Source organism: Miniopterus natalensis, chromosome 2 (genome assembly GCF_054644295.1).
Source record: "Miniopterus natalensis isolate mMinNat1 chromosome 2, mMinNat1.hap1, whole genome shotgun sequence".
Taxonomy (NCBI): domain Eukaryota; kingdom Metazoa; phylum Chordata; class Mammalia; order Chiroptera; family Miniopteridae; genus Miniopterus; species Miniopterus natalensis.
Genome location: NC_142082.1, coordinates 36,228,654 through 36,253,780, shown reverse-complemented (window position 1 = coordinate 36,253,780; position 25,127 = coordinate 36,228,654). Strand labels below are relative to the sequence as shown.

The window sequence follows — 25,127 nt, the reverse complement described above, 5'->3', positions numbered from 1 at the left end:
CTGAGCTGAGTTCTCATATATTTGCATTCTCTACCATTACCATTTCTAAGCAGTATAAACATGGTTGTCTCTATCATTAAGAGAACTGTGGAATCTTCAAATAATCTTTATAAAAGAAAGGCTCCCAGGAAAAAACTTTACACTGCATCTCATCTCTGGGTGACTTCTAATTCTCTCACCCCAAGTCTGCTGTCTCCTTCTTCCTCGGCAACAGAGACTAGCCAGGTACAGGGTCACCCAACGAAAGGCCCCATATGTCTGCCTCTGCAGCAGCAAGCACAGCCACGTGAATAAGTTCTCCCCAGTGGAACATGAGAAGGGGCACATGCCCCTTTCCTGGTCTTGGCCTTGAAACACTGGCAGCCAGAGAGCACTATGACTGGGGACCATGGAAAGCCACGGGTGACAGATGGTAGGACCACCCACCATGCAGGACCCTGGTGACCATGTGGACTTGAGCCCACTGACCCCCATAGGTGGGAGGGAAATACAATTATATCTTGTGTGAGACACTGGGGCCCTACAACAACAGCGTGGCCTAAACCTTAATGAATATGCAGTCTTATTTCTTAAAAACACACTGTGGATACATATTTAAGTCTGTCAAACATCTCTATATGGTATCAAATTTTTATGTGTGACAATATTCCAGTTTTTAAAATCTGTTATAAACATAAGACTCTCTCAAAATAATACTAATAGTTTTCAACATGCAGAAGATAATTCTTGTATCCCATTATTAGTGTCCTCAGAGAGTTAGGGGCAAGGATAAGAGACAGAGAATGATACAATGAAGTCAGAGGGCGGGGAAGGACTGCATGGGGTGAGGGAAGGCCACAGGCTTTGCACCTGGTCACAACGAGATCCAAAGTCCAGCTCTATTTGCAAGCTGGGACACCTAGCCTCTGAGTGTCTCTGTTTCCTCATCAATGAAAACAAGATGATTAGGGACATCCAAAAGGGATTCCTGGTTCTTGTTACCAGGGCTATTGATGTGTAACATAGATGGCATTTTCCTGGGACTGTCATACTATAAGGTATTTTTTTTAATGGAGATTTCTACACTTCCTATAATGTCTAAAATGTCACAGACTTCAATTAAAAGCTCCAAAGAAAGTTACCACTAAATAAGTAAACTACTGTGGCATTAAGAATGAATAAATTTTAGCATTCAGAGACTAAAATTGCTGTCCTGAAGGACTCAAGGTCAGAAAAGAGTCTCCGCAAACAACTTGATATGTGCCGTAAATGGAATTCACTTAATAGGAAATCTAATTATACAAAATGAGATAATTTTCTAGTCCTGTAGTACCTCCCAAAAGAGTTAAAAAAAAAAAAAAAAAAAAAGTTATTTGTGTAAAGTATATTTATGAAAAAGCAGCAAAGCAAGTCATAAAATTTATCCAGCTATTTTGTCGCTGTTCCCATTTTAATGTAATAGCTTATACCATATTACCTTTTTTTCTTGAAAAAAATTTTTTTTTCAATATATCTTTATTGATTTCAGAGAGAGGAAAGGAGAGGGAGAGAGAGATAGAAACATCAATGATGAGAGAGCCACTGATTGGCTGCCTAGCCCGCAACCCGGGCACGTGCCCTGACCAGGAATCGAACCCCGATCACCTGGATCCTAGGTTGACGTTCAAATCTCCTTTGAATGTAATTTTGACCAATTGCTTTTATGGTTTATAACATTAGATTATTTTTTTAATTGGGCACATAAGCCTTTTAGAGGTTTATAGTTTTAGAGGTTTACCTACCCAAAAAACTACAAATTGCTACCATTACTGAGAGAAAGGAAGCTCCTTTTCATCAAAGGGAACTTTTCTCCTTAGTGAATAAAAATCTATGTAGACTATAACCACTAAAGGACATGGGCTTCCTTCAGCTCTCACTCTGAGCAGTAAGTAATGCAGACACATCATCCTGACAACCTTCTATCAGGCAGGACCCACCCTCTAACACTGAAATGATAGGTTAGGCTTGTCCTGGAAATCACCACTCACTGAAAAGCCAGCTTTTCTAGCAAGAGTAGGAAAAGAAGGCTGATTACATTAATTTTGCTGTGTAACCATGGTGGAGAAGAGATGTCAAGTGCTAAACAACTACATGCGGTCTTTTAAGAATTTGTTCTGCATGTGCTGTGCTTCAAGGCCCATTTAAGCAATGCTTATGACTCACTGGTTATCTCTGAGAGTCCCGTGAGAGGTTAACACGTAAGTCAGGTTTTACCACAAGAAGCAAGTCACAGACTGTGACTCTGAGGTTATTCCATACCTTGCTCCCACACAACCTTGTGTGGAAGACAGTGGCCCACATTAATGTCACAGTAGGTCCAGGCCAGGTAGTAGACAGCCACTGGTGCCGGCCCAATTCCACCATGGTCACGCTGCATACCTGCCCACTGCTCTGACATGTGGCAGCGTAACGCAATCCTCACACCCTACCTGGCTCTTACTCCTGGAAATTTGTTAAAATCCTAATTCTAATTAATTATAAATTAAAATATTACCCACATATTTTGGAAGCTAAGTTACTATCTGAAATTTGAAACAATGATAGGTATCAGGTCTACAAAAGTGAAAACCGGTTTTGGAAAACTAGCAAATTGTCCTTCGGTAAGACAGTGACAGGCAAAATCCTTCTTGGCTTTTAGGAATGAATTCATCCATTTCCCAAGAAACAACAAAACGGGTTTCAAAAGCAGACTTATAATTTTCAATAACATATCCGAAGCAGAAACACACATTATAAGAAATAGTCTGATCCATTTTTCACAGAACTTAAAAGAGAGAAAGAGAAATGGATAAACACAAAATTATCTTTGAAACCAAGACTGACTAAAACTTTACTGTGTACAAGCCTAGGACGTAATACTTACTAGATCTAGCGCAGAGCCTCCACCGAGATATTCCATTATTATCCATAACTTAGTATCCTACAAAAACAAAAGAGAGAAATTATTTTTAAAACGAGCAAAACACACACACACACACACACCCCACACCCCCCCCAGGGTATTTTTCATTATTTTGAAAGTAGAAAATTTTGTAGATACATATGTATCAACCGAGTGAGTTGCCGGCAGGAAAGCCTGCTGTTTCAGAGGGGCTTCCACATCTGGCCAGGGCCTGCACCAGACACTTCTAAGCAGGGTGCTCCAGACCTTCAGAACCAGAATCCCTGAAGACGGGACCACGGAGGGTTCCACTCTTAAACAACCTCAGTCAGTTTGAGATCCAGTCCCGAAAGCCAGTGCAATCCAGCAGCAGTCATACAGTCTCGCCCTGGGTGTCAGCCAGGTGCCCGGAGCACACAGCTGTGGAAGCGGGTCACTGCCCTTCCTGAGGCCTGCAGCTCTGAGATGCAAGGACTGACCCTCGTCCCTGTGAGCAAGGGAGGGGAATGCTCCAAGATGGGATGGCCTGCTAATGTGAGCTTCGCAGAAAGGGAGCCAATTTCAGGCAACCCCAGAGGCCACTGGACTCTCTTCAGGAAGCTTTCCAGGAGAGTAGGACCCTGTTTAAGCCTAGAGTCTGTGTCCCTCTTAGCTCCCCCTCACCAGCTGGTTGAGGTGCTATTTGTGACTCTGTCTTTTCCTTTTGTTTCTCCTGAAGCCACACAGCCCCTGTGACTCCCAGAATTCTCTATTTAAACATAAATCCCAAACTGCTTTTCCCTTGAAATCAAGTAAACAAGCAAGCATCTGCCCTGTTCTCTGAGAGACAGTGCCTGTGTGGTGGTCAGGAAGACACAGGCTTGGGGATGGGCCAGACCAGGGCTGGGATTCTAACCCTTCTTACAACCCAAGGGGCCTGGGAAGTTATTTCCTCTCTAACCTCTGACCCAGTGCTTAGCTAAGTGTACACACAGAACAACAGCTGGTGACTCGAGTAACCCCTAACAGTACTCGTGACAAGTAACCCATCAATGATTTTGGTGGTAGATGGCCTGTCACAGCCCTGATGGTATTCTAGCCACTACCCAGGAGCTCTGTTCATGGGTATGCTTATATCAGCACGATTCACTACTAACTCAGCATTTGATGGTAGCTTTCTTATGCATCAAAAGGAAATAGAAAAAAAAAACCTTTGCAAGGCTCTTCAGTATGTTCAGGATGGAACCGTGCCCTTACTTTTTAGAACATCCCCAAGAAGGCCCCCCTGTCAGGCACCATCCAACTCCTGGTTCTAGCAACACTGACTCCGGCTTCTTGGGCCTTTCATCTCAGCAACTCCCTGTCAGGAAAACATCACCTGCCCCATATGCTGAGCAGACTTTTGCTTTAGCATCTACTGGTCTGATTTCTGTTTTAGATTTACTTGCCTGTGTTTCCCCCAACAACAAGCTAAGTGCCAGGGGACAGTGCCTGGCACAGTTGAGCTCAGGAAAGGTTAACCGTGGCACTCTGTAGTCAAGGAAGGGCAAATTATACTGACTGTGCACTCACTCCAGGGAGGCACTGATGCGTGCTCTACATCTTTAAAATAACTCCTCCTAAAATTTAAAACAAATCCTGACATCTGAAGTCAGTTCTACAATATTCTAAATCAACAGTTCCAAATCTAACTGCATATAGAACACTTTCTTGAGTTTTTAAATACCCTTGACTACTAATATGATGAAGACAATTTAAATCAAGATTGAAAAAGGCACAGGAGCCTTAAATGATGTGTTTGGAATCTACCTTATACATACAAAGATTCTCCTCACTTAATAACCACCTATCCAGGCAAGGGCACCTGCCTTAGGCTCAACCACAATCTGGTTCTGATTTAAAGAGAACTTCCTATCAGGAAGAATATTCTCCAACCTTCCTCTCCTTTCACGAATATGGCCATTGGTAGATTTCTCTACCACCTGCTGCTAGAAATTGTGATGCACTTCCAAAACATTCCAAAAGCATCTTGTCTGGTAGCTAGAAATAAACTATTCCAGGAATGCCAAATACCAGTTTTGATGACAAGGTAAATTTAAACTGTTTTTCTATAAGGGGACTTGGAACTTCAGATTTCTACTCCCATTCCCTTTTTTATGGGGCTGTTTGACCCAGCTCCCAGCTCTTTAATTATTTTATGGATAGTAAGGGCAAGTCTGCTAATAGCAAGATAAACTCTCATCAGGTATGTAATCTCTCCTCACCGCACTCCCCAATGCAGGGAGCTATGCAATAGGACACCCTGAGAACAGCCTTTGCTGACTCTGGAGATTCCAGTGTCACCACACTGCTTCCTGGAACAGCAAGACACAAGTGACCACACCTTGTCTGCCATTCCAAAGCTCCATACTGGGTTAGGCCAGTGGCTAACTACCAAGGAAACAAAACAACCCTTTAAAAGTACTATTTCTTTGTTTCAGGGATAAGTGATCCATTTCCTGTGTTGTCCTAATACCACAGGGGGCATTAAAGCAATAGCAGAACGACTGGCAAACTAGCTGCTCCCAGCTGAAAGGCTACAACCCCACCCTTTCATTGTAGAGACCCCACCTTCCTGGAGAGGAAGATGTAGTAAAAAGACCAGCCAGCTTCTATTTTCACCCAGCTGCTTCCTGGTACCAGACGTGCAGGGGTATGAACACTATTATGCAAACATGCAGTCCACCAGATTCAAGGGCACTTAGGAAAAGAGTGATCAGTCCTTTATTCAGGCCAATGCTTTTTAAGTACCTTAGCTAGGTCCTATGACTAATGTGTTTTTGTCCCCAATTCCATCAGCACCACTAATCCACTAATTGGGGAATGGAATGGAAATTGCATAGTGAAAGGTTCCACTGGCTACTGCCTCTTGCCTGAGCTTGCTTTCAGACCTCATTGGGTGTGCCACTCACTCTTGCCATGGAGAGTCGGGCCAGTCCTCACTCACTCTGGGCTGAGATGCCAGTGGGCAGCCTCTCCCAGGGGCCAGCACCAGGAGACAGCAGTAAACAGGGTGAGATTTGCCTTCCCCACAGGGAGCTTGCCTTCTAGAGCTGAAGACGACCTCCAACAATTTCTCGACAAATTGTAACTCACAAGTGGGTGCCATGAGAAGGTACGGCAGGGACCTGACAGTTCCACTCAGAACCAAGTGCCTTTTAAGATGAACCCGAATGGTAAGTTGGCACTGGGGTCAGGGGAGAAGTGGAGGGGCGGAAGCAGGGGGAGAAGTGCATGTCAGCAACCAGATGTCATGAGTGAAGCTGCAAGGCAGGGAAGAGGGAGCATCAAGGACCACATGGAAGGAGGGCACAAGGAGGAAGGAGCCTGATGGAGAGAGACAGAGAAAGGCTGATCTTGTAGTAGCAGGGGGCAAGCATGTCAGACTTTTTCCTAAAAGTCACTGAAGGGCACCAAAGCAGACATTCGTTTGACACAAGAGCTCAATGTATGTGGGGAAGGGGCGGGAAATAGTTAAAGGCTCTTGCATGGTCTGGAGAGAGGTAAGAGGAGAGGCAAAGGGAAAGGTAAGTGTGACATCATCTGGAGAAGCTTGGGAGGCAGAAGCGACAGGGAGGTCAACAGGGAGCCCAGAGAAGGAGGTAAAGGGGGTAGAGTTTGAGCAATCTGACATAAAGGTGTCTATTCAACATTAAAGAGAATGAGTCAATCTCCTTTATCTTAAAAAACAACAAAATACTGGTTTAAAAATATCTGAAGGCTTCTACTGAGAACTTCCAAACTCTTTGGCTTGGTGAACCACAGCCCTTCACAAGCATGTACCCTCTGTCTCCCCATCTCATTTCCACATGCTCTGCTCCATGGCCCCGAAATGCACCCTAGTTTTACACCTGCAGGCTTCTGCACAGCAGCTCCCTCTGCTAAAAGCCCTGCAAGTCCAGCTCACAGGGCAGCTCCTCTGAGCTGACTCAGGGTATCCATCTCCCTCCTTCATTCTCCAGACCCAAGCATCTATTCTTACTTTCCTCTCATCTCATCCTCCATCTAGCTACATCAGGGTTTCTCATCCTTGGCACTACTGGTATGTGAGGAAAAATCCTCTCTTGTGGGCACTGTCTGGTGCCTACAGAGTGTCTAGCAGCAGCTCTGGCTCTCTACCCACTAGATGCCAGTTCTGATGACCAAAGGGTTCTCCAGACATTTCCAATGATCTCTGGGAGACAATATCACCCCCTTAAAGCCACTGAACTGTATAATCGAGTGTTACTAGACCAGAAGCACTGAAAAATAATTCCCTCCTCATTCTAGCTGAGTCAGTTTTGCATGTACGTACCCTGAAGCCCCCAGCTAGAAGACTTATCACTCACTCACCATGAAACACCTAAGCTTCGGATTCCTCATCCATAAAAAAATGCTAATAATCTCTATGTTCCTAAACCTCACAGTTCAATTGAGAATAAAGTAAGATAATGAATGTGAAAGCACTTTGCAAAGTTCAAAGTACTAAACACACATAAAGTGCTATTAGCTTTGTCAACATCATCCCCCATAAATGCCTTAAAATAACCTGCAGAAACCAAAAGAGCCCAATTAACAAGACCAAATAGTATTTCTCTGTATGGGAGTTTCTGAGGAAAATAAAATCTGGGACAATGATTTATACATATTCTATACTAGAATTAAAAAATAATTTCTGCTCTTCCAACCTTGAGGCAAGAGTGTCTGAAAACGATGGCCTGGTCAAAGACACACTTGGCCAGTTCTCAGTGACCAAATAACCACACACTGGCACTGCCCAGATGTATAAGCACTGCCCTCGTAAAATCTCACAAGTGGTGACCTGTGAGGCCCTCTAAAAATAAATAAATCAGAAGAGTTCTTAAAACAATAATTTTAATTAGAATTTCATTTTTTTAGAAATTACCTCAAACAATGTAAATCATGAATGAGCCCATGAAAAATTTTCTCAAAAGAGAAAGGAAATGGCTTATCTATTTAATTAATTCAGGATTTAAAATGTAAAAGTACTCAAGTATACTCAGTGAGAAGTTTCCCTCTCACCCCGTATCTCCCCCACCCCATCCAGCCTCCATGTCTAACAAGTTATCACATCCTACATAATCTCAGAGAAATATTTTATGCAAACACCTATAAACTCTTTCTCCTCTTATATCCAAATAACATTCTCTACACTGTTCTATATATCTTGCTTTTCCTTAGAGCATTTGATTCCTGTCCATAAAGAACTACTTTTTTTTTAATCGTAATTAACCCATGCCCTATTTGACAACATTAAGTTGATCATTCTTTTGGTATTATGAGCTAGCTGGGAAGAACCTCTCATTTGGGGAACTCCTGGAATTTCCAAATCCTGATAGGTCAAAGGAATGCATTTGAATTTTAAGAGTTAATGACAAATTACTCTTCGAAGTGGTTATCTCAATCTATACTACCTCTGCAATGTGTGAGAGTACTAATTTCCCCTTTCCTTTGCCATGGTGTAATAAAACTGTTTCTGGGGTGTGTGTTTTGGCCATAAATTCTTATTCTGAAGTCCTAACCCTCAGCACCTCAAAATGTGACTAGATTTGGAGATTGAGGGTGGTCCTTTAAAGAGGTGATTAAATTAAAATGAAGCCATTAGAATGGGCCCTAATCCAAACGGACTGGTCTCATAAGAAGAAACCAGGGCACAGGAACACACAGAGGGAAGACCGTGAAGATACTGAGAGAAGACAACCACCAGTAAGCCAAGGAGAGACGCTGAGAGGAAGCCAACCCTGACTTATCTCAGACTTCTAACCTCCAGATTCATGGGAAAATGAATTTCTGTTGTTTAAGCCATGCTGTCTGTGGTACTTTCTTAAGGCAGAAAATGAAGACAGTCATCAATCCATAAGTGGAAAATAATGGTTTCTCAGGGAGTTTATCTTTCTCTTTTTGTAAGGCTGAACACCTTTATATATTGAAGATCTTTTATTTTATTTTCTGTGATCCCTTAATTCACTTCCTTTAGTCCATTTCTTATTGGGTTACAGACCTTTTTAAAAAACAGGAGCTTTTTAACATTAAGGAAATTAGCCTTCTGCAATGTGATCTGCAAACACAGCACTTTCCTCATCTGTCTTTAGATTGTGCTTTTGGTAGTTTATGCTTGCAGAAATTAATTTAATAGCAACACAACATCAATAATGACACTACTTACAGGCAATTGTGCCCTGAATTGTTTGTGACTGCTTCCTAAGAACCTGGAATTGGTGACTAAAAACTGGGCCCCCTTCTCAATAGGGGAAAGGGGCTTGACAGACATCAGCAGACGACAGAAAGGTTAAAACAAGGTAAACAAGACGGTTAACAAGATTTTTTACGTAGAAATTCTAAAATGAAGTAAGTCCGCTTTGCATCTACACTGCATTTAGAAGCCTCCAAATTCATTAGCCGTAATAAAAGGCTGAACCCAAGAATGATCTACAGTGCAGTGTTTTATAAGAGAATATGGGGTCAGACTTCCTTAAGAATATGGTTTTTAAAGCAAAGGTACCTGTTTGTTAAGCTGTGGGAATAGAACACAGAATACTGAGACGGAGTTTGAATCCTGCCTCTGACCCTTACCAACTCTCTGGCCCTGAAACAAGTCCCTCAGGGACTCCCTGACATCATAGCCCCTTCCAACTGTATTCAAGGTACAGAACACCTGACCTCAAAAACTTATTTAATTGTATCCCTGTCTCACTGATGCTACCATTTCTTAAATATTTAGACAGCTACTATGCATACTGAGGGTTTAGGTAAAAAATGAGTAATATCTAGGCTCTCACTTTAAGGAACTTCTCATAATAGAAAAAGTGGGCAAATAATGACAATGAGATAGCATGTGGGGGGTGCCACAAAAGAGACACAAACTGCCATGGGTGTTCAGAGGAGAGGCCCATCTGAAACCGAATGAGGAGAAGGCTTAACGAGGCTCCAGGAGAGAAGTGGTATTTGAGCTGCACCTTGAACAAATGACAGACTGAGGCAGGGTGACAGGGAGTGTGTTTCTGGCAGTCCTGTGGGGAAGTGAAGTGGATGGTCAGGGAATAAAGTGGTCCTGTTCAGCTAAGCAGGTGATAGAGTTTCAGCTTAACTTAATAAGCAATGGGGAAATCATTAAAACTTTCAGACAGGGCGATAAATAACCAGCAACTATCTATATGATAGAATGAAAATGGGGAGAGGAGAGTAAGATCAATCAGGAAGTCAGAGCAAAAGGTCAGGGCAAGACCTGGAGACATTCTAGAGGTGGCACTGATGAGTGTTTTCCACTATTTTGAGCCCAAGTGAGAACTCCAGGAATACAAATAGGAAGGTCAGAAAGAGGACAACTAGGTAAATAGGGGAGGGAAGTAGAGATGGCTCTTCATACTTTTGTGATATTGATGGGATGGTCTGGTAGATACACCTGAGCAGTTGTTGAAAACATGGTTTTGAAGGTCAGGAAAGGGGTTGGGACCAACACAGAGATAACTGATACGGTGAAAATTAGGGACCCTTTGGGAACCCTTTGGGTTGGTGTGAAGATTATTTTAAGCCGAAGACATTTGAGATTCAACAGATGCAGAAAGAAGCCTTCTAGGAGCTTCCCTTATCTGACTAAAGCAGAAATTTCTGGGGAGCGAGGCTGTCATAAATTCCCTTTGGGGTGGGTCTAATCTCAGGAGGAAAACAGACTAAATCTACCATAAATCCCCCCTCAGCCTAAAGGAGGAAGCATGACCTCTCCTATCTGTAGAGACAAACATCACAAATTTTCTTATCTCCTACTTGTACTTGTAAAATCCTACTTGTCTTTCCTAAAGAAACACATTTGTTCTTCCCCTCCCGTTTCCCTGTTAATTACAATATAAGCCTCTATCTTTAATCATTTAATGAGTACACATACTTATAAACTTTTTTCCTGTTAATGTCTTTTGTCATTTTAATTTACAGCTCCCTTAGTCAAAAAGAGGGTAGAGGAAAAGTTGGTTTTCTTCCTAACAAGTGATATATAGCAAAAATTTTAAGTGAAGGGGTGCTCAGAACATACAAGTGTGGGCAAAAGTAGGTTTACAGTTGTATGTGAAACAAGTTTATTCTTGTATTATTCTTTGTATTATTTTTCATAGGAACAACTGTAAATCTACTTCTGCCCACCCCTGTATGGAAGCCACCCCAGGTAAATAAAGTTCAGTCCCTATCATTTCACTGATCTTTAGTTAATAAGATGGCCCCATAAGCACTGGAGAACATTAAATCCCTGAGTCACTTTCCCCACTGGCTATCCTACTTCTCAAGTGCACTTTGCACTTCTGTAATATCTCAGCAACACAAGTGAAGGGGGTGGGGGAATAACATAATGCTGATATATCCAGGGTCAAAACTTTCACATGTGGCTGCAGGGCCTCCAGCCTTCAGTTCCCCTAGATGATCACTGTCAAAACTAAACAACCCAGTGCTGGGCACTGTGCTGGGAAGGATGCTGACTCCCTCACTTCCTTTCCTCCACCCCCTAACTCAGGTACACACAACAGCTGTGTATCTCTAATAGGCTCCAATAGGGAAGAAGGCCTTATGTTTAAAAAACAGAAAAACTGAATTTCTGTAGAAAACCCTTTCTGCCAATACTGTCTGAAGAAGCTGCCTGGGTGAGGGAGAGAGGTGGGGACCCAGCACAAGGTAGTGTTCTTTGGAGGGAACAGGAGCGAGCTGGGCAGCATCACAGGGTAGATGCAGGGGTGCTGCCTGCAGCACAGAAAGTCCGACTGGCCTGGCCAGAGCAGGAAAGAAGTATGCTGCTGTGTACCTCTGGTGTGTTAGGCACAGTGGTAGGGGCCGTGCACACGTTATTTCCACCAGTGCCCACAACATTCCCATGAGGCAGCTGCAACAGGCCCGTGCTTTAGAAAAGGAGCCAGGGCAGTAAAGTAACTTGCGGGCCCTAGAGTGTTGCAGGTCCTGAAGCCTTCGCTCAGCCTCACCACCTCGCACTCCATTGGCACCCCCTCTGCTCACCTCACAGCAACCCTGAGCCGCCGACAAGTGGAAGGAGAATCATTCAGCGCACTAAGGATAAGCGCACTGGGGGGAGGGTGGACACCAGTGATGAGGGAAGGGGGAGGGAGAGGGGACCCTAATTTTCCCTCTCACTGGTGGCCCTGAGGACAAAGATGCTCCAAGGCAGGGTAAATCTAGTGCTGGAAACAAGTGTGAAGTGGGAGAGAGGCCACTATACACAAATAACACCTAAAACAAGGTTGTACAATAAAACCTGAGACAGGACAATTGAAAATTATTGGATCGAATCCTTAGACCAAACCAAAAAAAAAAAATCAAAACCACCAGTACAAACTAGCTAAAAATGATTTTGGAAACACTACATAAATCAAAAGCTCCAGGAAACAGCCAAAGACTTATTCAAAGGAAAACTTACAGCATTACGTATTTCTATTACCAAGTCAAAAAAGAAAAAATTTAAGTGTTTAATCCAAAAGTTAGGAAGACAGAAATTAAGGAAAGGATCCAACCTAAGGAAAGCAAAGAAAGGAATTAATAAAGATAAAGATACATGTATAATTAACAGAAAATGCTAGAGTAAGAAATAAAATATATCCATTTTTTAAAATAAGATAACCTCCAGGTTCTATAATCAAGAAAAAAATAGCAAACACACTTGCAAATATAGCAATAAAAAAAGAATATTATTACAGCAAGGAAATTTTTTTTTTAGGAAAAAATTTTTAAATGCAAACAGATCACAATATTTTATTATAGTAAATTTGAAAACCCAGAATAAAACAGATAGTTTCTTTGTAACTTATAAATTAAAATTTACTCAAAAAGAACAAGAACCTTAGGCAGAAAAGGGTGGGTAAGGAAACTGATTAAGAGATCACCTCTGAACATATGTATAAAAAGACAAACGAACAGACAGCTAGAAATTCAAATGATTTTGTCCGTAATTTTGAACCTTGAAAGAACAGAATATTCTAGCAACTATCCTGATGCACAGGACTTTTCATGACATCACAGCATAACACTTACACCAGAAAAGGTCCTGGAGTAGGTTCCAACTAAGAAATGGACAGGATTCCTAGGAAGAGGGAGGGTACTATGGCAACCAGAGCATTTCTACGTGCCAGGGATGTGGCCGCTGCCTGGGCTCAAATTAGGTTGTTTCTAGAAGAAAAAAAGTGCTTTTGGAAATAAATGTTAGGCATGAGAGTCTCTGCATATGTAACATTTTTTCATCTGATTTTCTAATACCACCTGCTCCACCCCTACCAACTCTCAGGATTTGCTCAGTAGAACACAGCCCGGTGTGCAGTGTTTTCAGGAGGCCTAACCTTGCCTCTGTATCTGCCACATTCCATAACAATCAGGCAGCCTAGGCTTGGCAGAAACCTGAAACGACAGGGAGAGAGGTCAACTCTAGCTTTCTTTTTTTTTTCTTTTTCTTTTTTAATCTTTATTGAGTTCAGAGAGAGGAAAGGAGAGGGGGAGAGAGGTGGAAACATCAATGATGAGAGTCATTAATCGGCTGCCTCCTGCATGCCCCTGACTGGGGATCGAGCCGTAACCCAGGCATGTGCCCTGACAGGGAATCGAACCCTGATCGCCTGGATCCTAGGTCGATGCTCAACCGCTGAGCCACGCCCGGCTGGGCAACTCTCGCTTTCTTGCAGGGAGAACTGCTGTCCTCCAAGGCTATCTTCCATCTCCATTGACCACCAGAGGCAGTCAGCTGTGACACAGTCTTGGGTGGGGACATTTGCTGAAGGAGGAGAGGCCGGGTCCTCCACAGGACTAGGGATGGCTACATTCTCTTTCACAATGGGTGGCCCCTCATTTTCTAGCGTCTTCCTCCTGGTTCAAGTAGGTGGGGTCCCACCACCATTCTGCATTAGTGTAATGCAGTAACACTTCACAGATTACTAAATACTTTCATAGAGAGTACTCCATTTGATTCAATCACCCTGTCTACTTAGGTAAGCTGCCTTTAAACATTTTACGAATTAAGACACCTGGTCAGTGGGAAGAAAGAGCAACTGGGGCTCCAACCCAGGTATTCTGACATTGAGTCAGAAACCTAACAAGAATCATAACAAAAATTATGCCCTCTCGGCAACTTCTAAAGACTTCCAGTGAGGAAAATATATTTTAATGTAATTGTTTTTAACATTTAACTGTTTCATGAGTTTCCTTTTATTTTTTTAAAAATATATCTTTATTGATTTGAGAGAGAGGAAAGGAGAGGGGGGAGAGAGAGACAGAAACATCAATGATGAGAGAGTCATTGATCAAGCCCGCAACCCGGGCATGTGCCCTGACCGGGAATTGAACCCCGATCGCCTGGATCCTAGGTCGACGCTCAACCGCTGAGCCACGCCCGGCCAGGTTCATGAGTTTCCTTTTAGAAGCCAACCAACTCTAATCTGACTGCCTGAAAAGCACATCAATTTACAAAATGTTTGCCTATAATTTGAGGGATTCACACACCCCACTCCATCATGCCCGGTTTAAGAATTCTTGTCCTAATGTCCTTTAATAAATTGGACAGAACACTGGGCACTCACTAAAAAGTTCTTCTCTACCAGACTCTCTTCTGGTAGAGGCTGCCTTGTAACTGTGTGCGTACGTGTTCATGTATTTTAGTAATTAAGTCTCCCCGATGGGCACAGATGTTCCTCTCTTCCATCAACATAAATTTGACACAACACAATAATAAATCTTTTAATGGGAAGTTTCTGTGCTGAATGCTGGTAGATATTAAGATGAATAAAAACTGCTTAAACTTAAGGATATTTACAAGGTTATCAGGGACATACACTCACATATAATCTAAACCTGAGGGGACAGAAATAACAAAGAGAAGCATGGAAACAGTGCCCTGGGAGGTAAAAGAGAAGGATTTTTCTTTCCTCTCTCACATCTATTCTCATTAAAGAGCAAACATCAATGATTACAAACTGCTAAACTGAACAAGTTCTATGCCATAAATCTTGCTATGAAGCTAACCATGTGCTCTTTCTGCAAAAGTGAAACATTTCAGTAATTACAAGATTATCCTCTGCTAGGTGAAGATCTCAATGGTCATTATGCAACATGTCAGAAATTTCAATCACAAAAAACATTAAACCAAAAGTGATTATCAAGGACTTAATTCTTTGATAAAGGCCCAGCCCAAAGAGATCAGACAAGACCAAGTCAGAGGGTGAGTGTGGCTGAGAAAAAAGTAAGACTTCACTGTGTTTTACAGATTCTTAAAGAGATGCCTTTAGTATTATCAGACAATTTATGGAATTGGTGAATTCTCAAAAAATAAATTATGTGTTTCAAATTCAATATTCATACTATTACTGCCATGTGTGGAGTTTGGCCTAAAGGTAAAAAGCTTCAGAAGGGAGCTTTCACTATGAGTGTCCACCCAATGCTTGACTGTACTGAGGAAATATCTGCACTACTTGAACCCTCTGCTTCTCTTCCAACATTGTGGCCACTTCGCTAACATTTATTTTCTGCACAGGTATATACTAGAGTGCATGCACATGTTCCCAATTTATAATTAGGCATGCAAATCCCAGGATGCCCTCACTGAGGCAGCCCCGGGGCTCTCAAAAGTCAGGCAACAGGGGGCCCACAACACAAGGCTGGTGAGCAAACACGTGCTTCTTGCCCCCACATCCAACCATGGTGTGAACCGCCAACCCCGGCTCTATTTCTGCCTTGGTGAGGAAGCCCTCTTCGCAGCATATAAAAATCCACACTGCTCAAAACAGGGGCCTAATTGCTCTGTCCAGCACCTGTCAAAAACCGTGGTCAGTCAGTACTGACCATGACATGTTACTGGCAGGCACAATTCAATAGAAGGGCTTGGTTCTAGCAATCCACTTCTCCTTTTTTGAAGCAGATGTCTCTGTTTACCCAAATACCTAAATGTCGTGCTGTGCTCATAAACTACTGGATAAGAGAAAGTTTACTTACTGCAACAGGAATCAGTCTTCTCTTGAACTGTATACACAATACTGCTTTTAAACCTATAGGTAACAGCCAGAAAACAGAGCTGAGTTTCTTTTTGGTAAAGTAAAATATTTAGCCTAATTGAAATTTTAATTCATTCAACTTTCAGGGTAGAAAAACATAAACTGGGGCTGCCAAATGTCTTCAGGGACTTTCAGTTACACTAGGACAGTGTGTTCGGGAGAGAGAAAGGAATCCACAGTCTCCATCCTCGGAAACATTTCAAAGGAGATCTTTTATATTATCTTTGGCATTCTGCCAACAATTTTTTCCCCCATGATTGATTGCAAAATGAAATGTATTCCCTTGTGATTTCAAAGCAAGACTTACTTGCAGATTGGTTTAGTTCACCCCCCAAAAAAGTAAGTGGTTCTCCCACAGTCACTGTGGAGTCTGATATAATGGGCTCCTCCATGTATCTTTTCTATTTTTCCCAGAAACGTAAGGACAGATACTTGCATAGTAAAAATCACTCCCGGAGAAAACAGATGTGCTTCTCCCTCTCCCAGAAGTTGCAGCTGTTGGGGCTAATGGGGAATGCAGCAGATGACTTCCAAATGGTAGAGGAAGCCTTGGAGGGTGGCTGCCACTATGTGGTGCAAGTGGAATAGGAAGGGAGTTCTGCTGTTCCAACAAGAGCCCATTTGGCTGAATGACTGCACAGACAAGCACTCATTAGTGCAGGGAAATGACGACTCTGCTAGCTGAGAGACAGTATGCTCACAAGCATAGAAGACATACTCTCTCAAACCTGGAATCAACAAGTATGAGCTCCAAGCCTTGACAAGGCAGCAAAAGTGGAAGAGATCATTGTTAAAATCCTAACTTGCATCACAAGGATAAAGCTTCTGTTCACTGCTCAGAGAAAGGACATGTTCATGGAAAAAAGTCTGCACAGCCATGTCAGATGGAAGGCGGAAGGCATGAGGTTACTATGCAACAGAAAAGCTATTCCCCTAATGTTTTGGGGCCAGTGACAGGCTGCTGCTGCCAGTTCTCCAAGTGACCAGAAACCAATGACTAAAACAAGTCAGCATCTATTAGATGGTCTCTGCCCTGGGCCAGCATCAGTGGTCTCCTCTGGGTGTAGAGCAACAATTTGGTCCTTCTTAAAGGATGTTGTGCCTCCCCCTCCACAAAATAAAAAACCCAATTTATAAACATCTGGGAAATTACCACTCAAAGGAGGTTTCAAAGAGCTGTGCATCTGATCATGTTTATTAAAATGTGCATAAATTTCTTTTCAGAGACTCTACTTACTATATTTACATCCTTAAATAGAATCATAAACCCAAAACCCATTTTTCTTTAGAGAGTACATTAATTAAAGCCAATACATAGTGAAAATAGAAATAAGAAGCATGGAAACAAGACAGTTATTTGGAAGCAACCCTGAAATCAAAATAAGCCAAAAACCTAAGAAAACAACCCAAAGGAACCACAAAACAGTTGATAAAATGGACAAATCATATCCTTTCCTGGAGCACATTCCACTTTCCAAGTTTTAATACACTTAGAGTCTAACAATCTTAGTCAAGCATTTCTAGAAGCAAAAAGCATATTCCAAATTCCTCCCAACTCCATCACACAGATTCTGGCACAGGCCAAGGACATGAGCGAGTCCCACGTGGAAACGTTCCTTACCTGCCAGGCTGCTCAGCCTCGCCATCTCCTCGGCCCACAGCTCTCTTCCCCCAAACAGCCAGGCTGCTTCCTGTCTTCCTTCTTCAGTCTCTGCTCAAGTCATCTCCCCATGAGATCCACCCCCGACCATGCAGCCTGTTCGTTACAGCACTTGCTGCAGTCAGATCCACCAGGTGTTCTGTGTATTGGTTGCGATTTCCCACCTTGGGGACCATCAACAAAATTCTTTTTGTATTATTTCTTTTTCCCACACTTGTCATAACAAAAGTAAGACGCCAAATGTTTTCTGTCCACTTACTTTTCATGCTACAAAAACAGTAATGATGCCCCACAAATTAGAGGCGAAAACCTGTCTTCCCAGTCTCACACTGCTCACTTCCAATTACGTGCCATGGTCTTTGAGTCGCTTAATTAAGTGCTCCAGAGATATAGGTGGGGGTCCTGCTGGCAAAGCTCACGAAGGCAGCTCTACCCACAAACCGACCAAGCCCCTCAATTCTGCAGACCACCCCAACCCTGGCCAGCCCTCGCCTTGCCCGGTGGCATACCCTCCATTTGGAGGAAGGGAGAGGAGGATCTTCCCCTCCCATCCCTAGAGTGGTGGTGAGTGGATGACAAGATACGTAGAGAAACTGGCACTGTGATAGGCCCAAGAAGGACAGGTGTTGAAACCGGGTCATTCTGACTTCTCCTAAAGTCATCTCCATCCCACAATGACATCAGCAAGAAAAATCAAGGGGAACAAGCTGTGCAGAAGCTGAACGACTAGAGTGGTAGGTAGTGTGTAAGAGCCTGTAGGGCCACGAAACCAGTGCTGACAACGTGGGAGAAGGCTTCTCTCTCCCCTCCCGCATTGCCTCCCACGCACACCCTTTAAAAGGACAGTAGGGACCACCTGCTTTAGCCAACCTCCCTAGAGGCCACAGGAGCAACATTAACAGAAAAGGGAGGGAAAGCAGGATGTGAGGAGCCACTGAGGCATCCCAGACAGCTGCTGGTAAAGAATGTTCTGGTAACTATCTCCAGATTTTCTGTCTCCTAGAGACCACTGGTTGATTTCATGAGGGCCTTCAACATGGCTCTTCTGAAAACAGCTTCAAGTAAAGGCATTTCCCCTGACAGGCTCACTCTCACAAAGCTTGACACATTTCTAAGGCATCTCCGACACATGGCCTAAGGGAGATCCTGCACCATAGGAATTTAAACCAGGTCATTAATAAATACCACCAGGTCAATGACTAGAGATCCCTGGTCGGGTGGGAAAGGGAGTGTGTGGCTTTCAAATCCCCTGTGTTGCTTCTAATCAATCCCTTTGTAATGGGAACTTTTGATTTCCTGAGACCCAGCTCATTAGAAAATTCACTGCTTTGGGCATGTTGATTGTGAAGTTTCCACAGGATATTCTAGGGGAGCTGGCTGGCAGATGCTTCCGTAATCGGATCTGTGGCTCGGGGAGGGTCCAGATCTGAAGCTAAGATTTAAAAGCTGCAGCAGTAGTTAAAAGCTCAGACTAAATGAGCCAGCAAGAAAACAACCAGGAAAAACCAGACAACCACCAACAGTAACAAGGTAAAGAATGGAGAACACAGACACTAGAAATCCAATCAGAGAAAGGCTGTCCTGTTCCCCAGACCTAAGGGCAACAGTCGTCACGGCCCTGCCCACTGCTGCACTCCACACAGCCAACCAAGTAGATTAACATTCAAATGTCCATTAAATAAAACGAAAGTGAACCACATCCACCTGAGACAGAGGAAACCTTAGAAATATCTTTAGAAAGACTTCAAGAAAAATTGAGACAAAAAGATTAGGGTAACATGATATTAATCAGAACCCCCTCAATCCCCAACTATTTCTGTTCATGAAAATTTTAACCTACTATAGGTTTCAGCTCATGATTTTATGTAACATTACTTTGCTTCCTAAGGAACAGGATGTGCCTAATACTTTACACTGTGTTTTCTCTCAAACGCCACAGTATCACTCAGAAAACCATTCATTGAAAAATAAAACTGTTTAAAACATTAACATGCTACTTCAGTAGTTGCTTTTTATTTATTGCTTCATGGTCTTTGTTAATTCATTCAGTTTTTAAAACACCAACATTTTAAGGGATGCTTTTCAAGAGACAGCAAAATAGCAAGAGACCAGCAGAAAGCGATTACTTATTGCTAACTTGGCATCTCCAAACTTATTAGGTTCTTAATCACATGTTTCCTTAAGGCTCATCTTCCCAGGCATGCTGATTAGAGAACTACTTCAAACAGGATCTGTCAGGAACTTGGTACAGAACGAAATTTACCACTAAAAAAGAGGAGATAAAGAGAACGGAGAGTCCCGCAATAAAATACATTTAGAAAATGCTTCATTTAGAAAATACATTTAGAAAAGTGTAAGAGTCTCAAACGCTCTGAGAATACAGTAACAGAAACTTGCTAAACCAAACACATCCAAAATTTCATCAGGTAGCACCTACTAGTATCTCCAAGAATGGGACTCCTCCAGAAATGCTACTACCTTAGCTCAAACCAACCTAGGGAGCTGTCCATCAGCTGGGAGCTGTCCATAGGCTAGCTGGCAGCTCACAAGTCAATTTGAGATCCTTTATTACCTCCTTTCAAACCTCACCCCACTCCACTCCTTCCCTATCCATACCACCACCACCATGAAACTCAATCATGTGCCTATGATAATGAGATTCAACATACAAAGGTTGGGAAGGCCCGGCTTAATACAGTGTGAGTGGTATTGGTAATAAATTTCATTATTCAAGAGACTCATGAGAACAATGGGAGGCTCACATTTTTAAATTACATGTCTACACTTTGAAAATCACACATCTCAATGTCCTCAAGTGCCCATACCTTTTCTTATTACATATGAGTGAAACAGGCATATCCATGTCAGACTAGCCAACACACTACCTTTTTAGAACCAATATGGTCATTCAAGTTACTGCTTAAACTTTGAAATGAGAATACAAGAAAAAAAAAAGGGAAACCACAACAGAGGGGTTTCAAGAATATTTATATCACATTATTCACACCTCTTATGTGTGGTTTGAAACTCTTGAGCCTCTAATTAACCAAAGTGACTAAAAACAGTTCAGTTTTCAGGAACTGAATTGGGGTTCACCTGCACTGCTGCACAGAGAGGCTCCAAACTGGTCTTCCAAGAGCAGGGCAACCCACAGCTAAAGCCACACAGAATCTGCACACTGCCATCTCCTGTTTCCTGGAGGCACTGAGGCTGCATAGACACTGCCAGGGAGAGGGGTGGGGGAGTACTGGGAACAGACAAGAGGCTGATAGGGAACTGGGACAGCAAAGAGGGTAACCTACCTGTGTCAAACTTTCAGGGGAAGACTTTTTCAAGTCAAATTCCTTTTTTTAAAATTTAGGAAGAAAAAACCATGCTATCTGAATAATAAACTATAAAAACTGGGTCGTGTATAGAATTGCCTGGTATGATCACATACAGTTCAAACTGAAGCTATCTGACATTGAACAGTACTCATTTACAACTCCTATGGTGGGAAAGCACAACAAGCCATCACCTAAATGACGGCTCCCTTATACAGCCCAAAGTTCCAGTTTGGCTTTCCTTTCTCGCTCCTTCAGTTCATGCATTTACTAAGAAATTTTCCTGATATCTCTCTCTCAAATCTCCCCCACCTTCTTGCCCTCTGTCCTAGGGTAATCTTACCCAGGCTTCTCCCAGAGTCTCCAACACCAAACAAGGTTGTTTTCTTTAAGCTGTTGTCTCGGCTCTCCACTACTAGGTCAGTGCTGGAGAAACTCCAAGAAACATATCCAAGAGGCCATGCACTCATCTTACTCTGCCCTCACCCGACCTCTCCTCCTGTCCTGGATGGGTGCTCCCTCCTATTCTCCAAGCACAACTCTGTGCCCCACCGTCAGAGTACTTATTCAGGTAAAGACTCCCCACGTGTGTGTGTGTGTGTGTCTTTGTCTTTTTCCCTCACTACACCAAAGAAGGTGTGGGTGCAGGGCTCATGCCTGCGTTCCTGGCCCAAGGCAGAGCAGCAGGGCTTGGTTAGCACAGGAATGATGGTGAGGAGGAAGATATGGACGTACTGGGAGGTCTTAGAGCCCTAGAAACTGAGTCTTAGGATCAAGGGAGAGTATGACCTTCAGCAAACACAGAAATGATTTCAACACAGCTATAACATGCTATTGGGGGGATAGGGTGGCACCAGTAATCCCAAGTAGTTTCTTCACATATGTGAAATCCCATTAACAATTTTTTAAAAGCAAATACTATGAGAATTACCTGGAGGGAAGACACTTCAGATCCCAGGTAATTAAGGGATCACACACCTCATATTGAACATACTGGAAATATTTTCCCAGCCTCGTTTTTCTCAGTATCTCACAAGTGAACCGTAGTTAAATGTGCTCTGTGGACTCAAGTCCTAAACCCAACTGCCAGATAAGAGATCCCAATTACCAAACAAGAGATCCCACTTTTTAAAAAACAAGTTAAAGATGGACACAATCCTGCACACAGGTAGTGTATCCAGTACAGGTATAAGGGACCCAATAATTATTTGCTCAAAGAAAAAAAAAGAAAGTCAGAGACCAAGAATGTGCCACTCTTGTTGACAGCTGCTCCAATGGACCAGTTCTAAGTAACCGTTTAAAATGGAGACAGAAACTTTAAAACCAGAAAAGGTAATATCAAACTTGGTATATTATTAAACCAAGATGTGAAGCTAGAATTAAATTCACTTGATAACGTTGAGTTCATAACCTCCTGTGATTACTCTGAAGTTCACGAAGTACATGGCTGCCTTTCATTAGAGCTCCTACCTCCTATTCACACAGTCCCTAAAGGAAAGAGCAAGGGATTGCACAGGGCTTAATGCGCCTCTTAGAAAGTAACCACAATAGTGAGAGACCTGAAAAGTGAAAGACCTTGTAGGAACCAGGAGATAATCCTAATTCATTCCACACTAGCCAGAGTCTGACAGTAGCGCAGCCACTAATATGCCCATGGGCTTAGAAAGGGACATAAAGATGATCCTAATGGGTTAGCCTAAAAGACCAAAAAACAAAAAGGCCAACAATGGAGATTTTTTTCCCTTTTTTAAAATGGGTATAAATTGTCAAAGGAAATATTCAGTGAGGTCACTAAAAGTGCAATGGATCTCACTGACCAAAGCCCACAGGCAGCAAACACCACAGCCCCTCTAACAGCCCATCTCATGCTCTGCAGTCATGCAAAAAACACTGCTACTTCTTAAACCCACAACGGCCAGCCAAGTCCTGCAACACCCACTCTCCTTGTCAGTGTGGAAAAGTAAATGTGATCTCTATTAAAGTTAGAAGGATTATACTTGGGTTAAAATAAATTTCAGCACCCATACTTAAATTCCCAAAGTGTTACATAAAAACAGTAAAAGTGAAAGTTCACTCTTGGAGGATTTTCCCAAGGAGATAAGTTAAAAGTTCCCCTTTTCAACACTGCAACCTAAAGCTCATAACTGAAGCAAAAACAATTAAAACAACAAAATATGCTAGGAACACACTAATTTATTCTGATATATCTATTCCTTTAAGAATAAAGCGATATAGCAGGAGGAAGCAGAATCTCTGTCAATAATAATCAACTTGTCCAGGGTTGCAATCCACTTTCTAGAGACACATGATTCTGGTCCACTGTGCCTTTCCTGGGTCAAGATTTGGAGCAATATCTTCTAAAAAGTTCAGAGCTTGGTCTCTAAAATTTGCACACATTAGCATGAGACTAAAGTGGGGGTACACACCGCAATAGTTAACAGCAACTCCATAATAGTTTTATTTCCTAACACAAGTGAGAAGGGAAACAGACTCTTTGCAACTTGTCCCCAGATGGCACCAGTGGCCAGAATTAAGCCCAATGTGCAACAATAGACAGACACGAAGCCATAAAGGATTGACCATGAGTTCAAAACCAGCGTCTCAACCAGGAGAAAGCTGCCACAGCAGTCTTTTACTCCACTCATTTCTAAGCTCCATGGAAGAAGGGATACTTGTTACCTGCGGTGCCACAACCCTAGCCTTGGCTGGAAGCAAGAGAAAAAAGCCTCAGATTCTCTAACCACATGTGCACAAGATGTGGATGGAGGCAGGGCTCAGGACTGATGAGGAAGGCACATGTCTGCCTGGGCGACACTGACAGAGCAGCTTACCTCCACGGAAGTCTGTCGATGTCAGGGTCATGTGCCCACTGTCCATTGGGCTGCCATCCCTTTGAGGAGAGGGAGACATTGATGGGAACCAAAGGATCTTCTAAAGGCAAGTTCTTACTGCAAGCTGGCCAAAGGTCCCTGCAATCAAAGAAATCATTGTGGTTTTGCATTTGGCATATTTATGCCCCCTTTCTTCTAGGGACAGGTCTGAAAGATTTCTGACTGGATCTCAACTTTCAAAAAGAAAAGTACCTAGAAATAGAGATCCACGTAGGTATAAAAGAGACAAGAGAAATGCAAGAAGTCTCACGCTAGAGCTCAGGGCAGAAAGTGAGAGTAATAGCATTTCCTTCCCGAAGAGGAGGCATAAATCAATTGTTACTTTTAAAGAGCCAGTGCCTTCTATCACACATTTCAACACAAGCCAACTCATCACACCAGTTTAAAATGTGCGACCAATAATGACTCCAAAACCCATGTGCCACTCTATACCAGCCTTGTCTAGAAGGAAGAGAAAAGGCTTGTAAGTAAATGAAAAATACAGGTGATTAACTTCTGTAAGCACTGGTCTAGAATCAACCTTGCCATTGACCTATCTCCACTGACTCCAATGACAATGACAGGGAAAAGTCACTAGGGCCAATCAAAGCACATAATGAATCACAAAGCCAACCTCATACTAAGTCAACCAAAAATCATCAAAATTCAGGAAACTAAGTTAAGTGCCTCACCCATTGTAACAATGCTTGGTCTACTTAACACGTTGCATAAACTGATTTAGCTTTCAATCCGCAGTAAGCCAATAGCCAAAACATCAATACTTCCCAACTAACTGCGGAGTTAGCAAAGCTAATTGTGTATATTCTATTGGATATCATCTCACAATTTCCTAAAAAAAAATCCTTGTTCCTTCAGGCAAAGAAATACCTAAAGATATTTGATCCTCACCACTGAGCAACGCAAATAATACATCAGAATACTGTTTCCAGTTATCTGTGAATCACCCATAGGAAAGAAGGAAGAAGGAAGAGAACAATCCATTCATAAAGAGTTTTATGAGGGAAACTGTCTCTGTTTTAAAGGTTTGATTCAAACAATCTTTTAGATATCCATAGAGGATGGAGAAAAGTTGACAACAAATTAATTTACTTCTTTTAAGATGAATCAGTACAACAGGGACAAAAGGGCTCCCAAACAGACCAATAAAACCTTTAGGTCTGGTGGGTTTTCATAAGGGAAACATCTAAACCCCTTCTTCCACTCTTGAAATGACCAGGAACTAACTCCACATCATTCAATCCTTCAGGGCCCAACAGGTCTCAACTGTCAGAAGAAAAAAAGCAATGTTACCACAAAGGGCCTGCTCTAGGATGTAAG

The 25,127-nt window shown here is 42.6% G+C and overlaps 1 protein-coding gene across 1 annotated transcript in view; it reads right to left on the bottom strand.

The window, feature by feature from the left end:
* The window catches only part of STK24 (serine/threonine kinase 24), a 104,209-nt gene that overhangs the window by 22,162 nt on the left and 56,920 nt on the right, over nucleotides 1–25,127 (bottom strand). Inside the window, exon 3 of the mRNA XM_087814261.1 lies at nucleotides 2,882–2,938. Within this exon, the coding sequence (XP_087670387.1) occupies nucleotides 2,882–2,938 (57 nt within the window). The remainder of the gene's footprint in view (nucleotides 1–2,881; nucleotides 2,939–25,127) is intronic.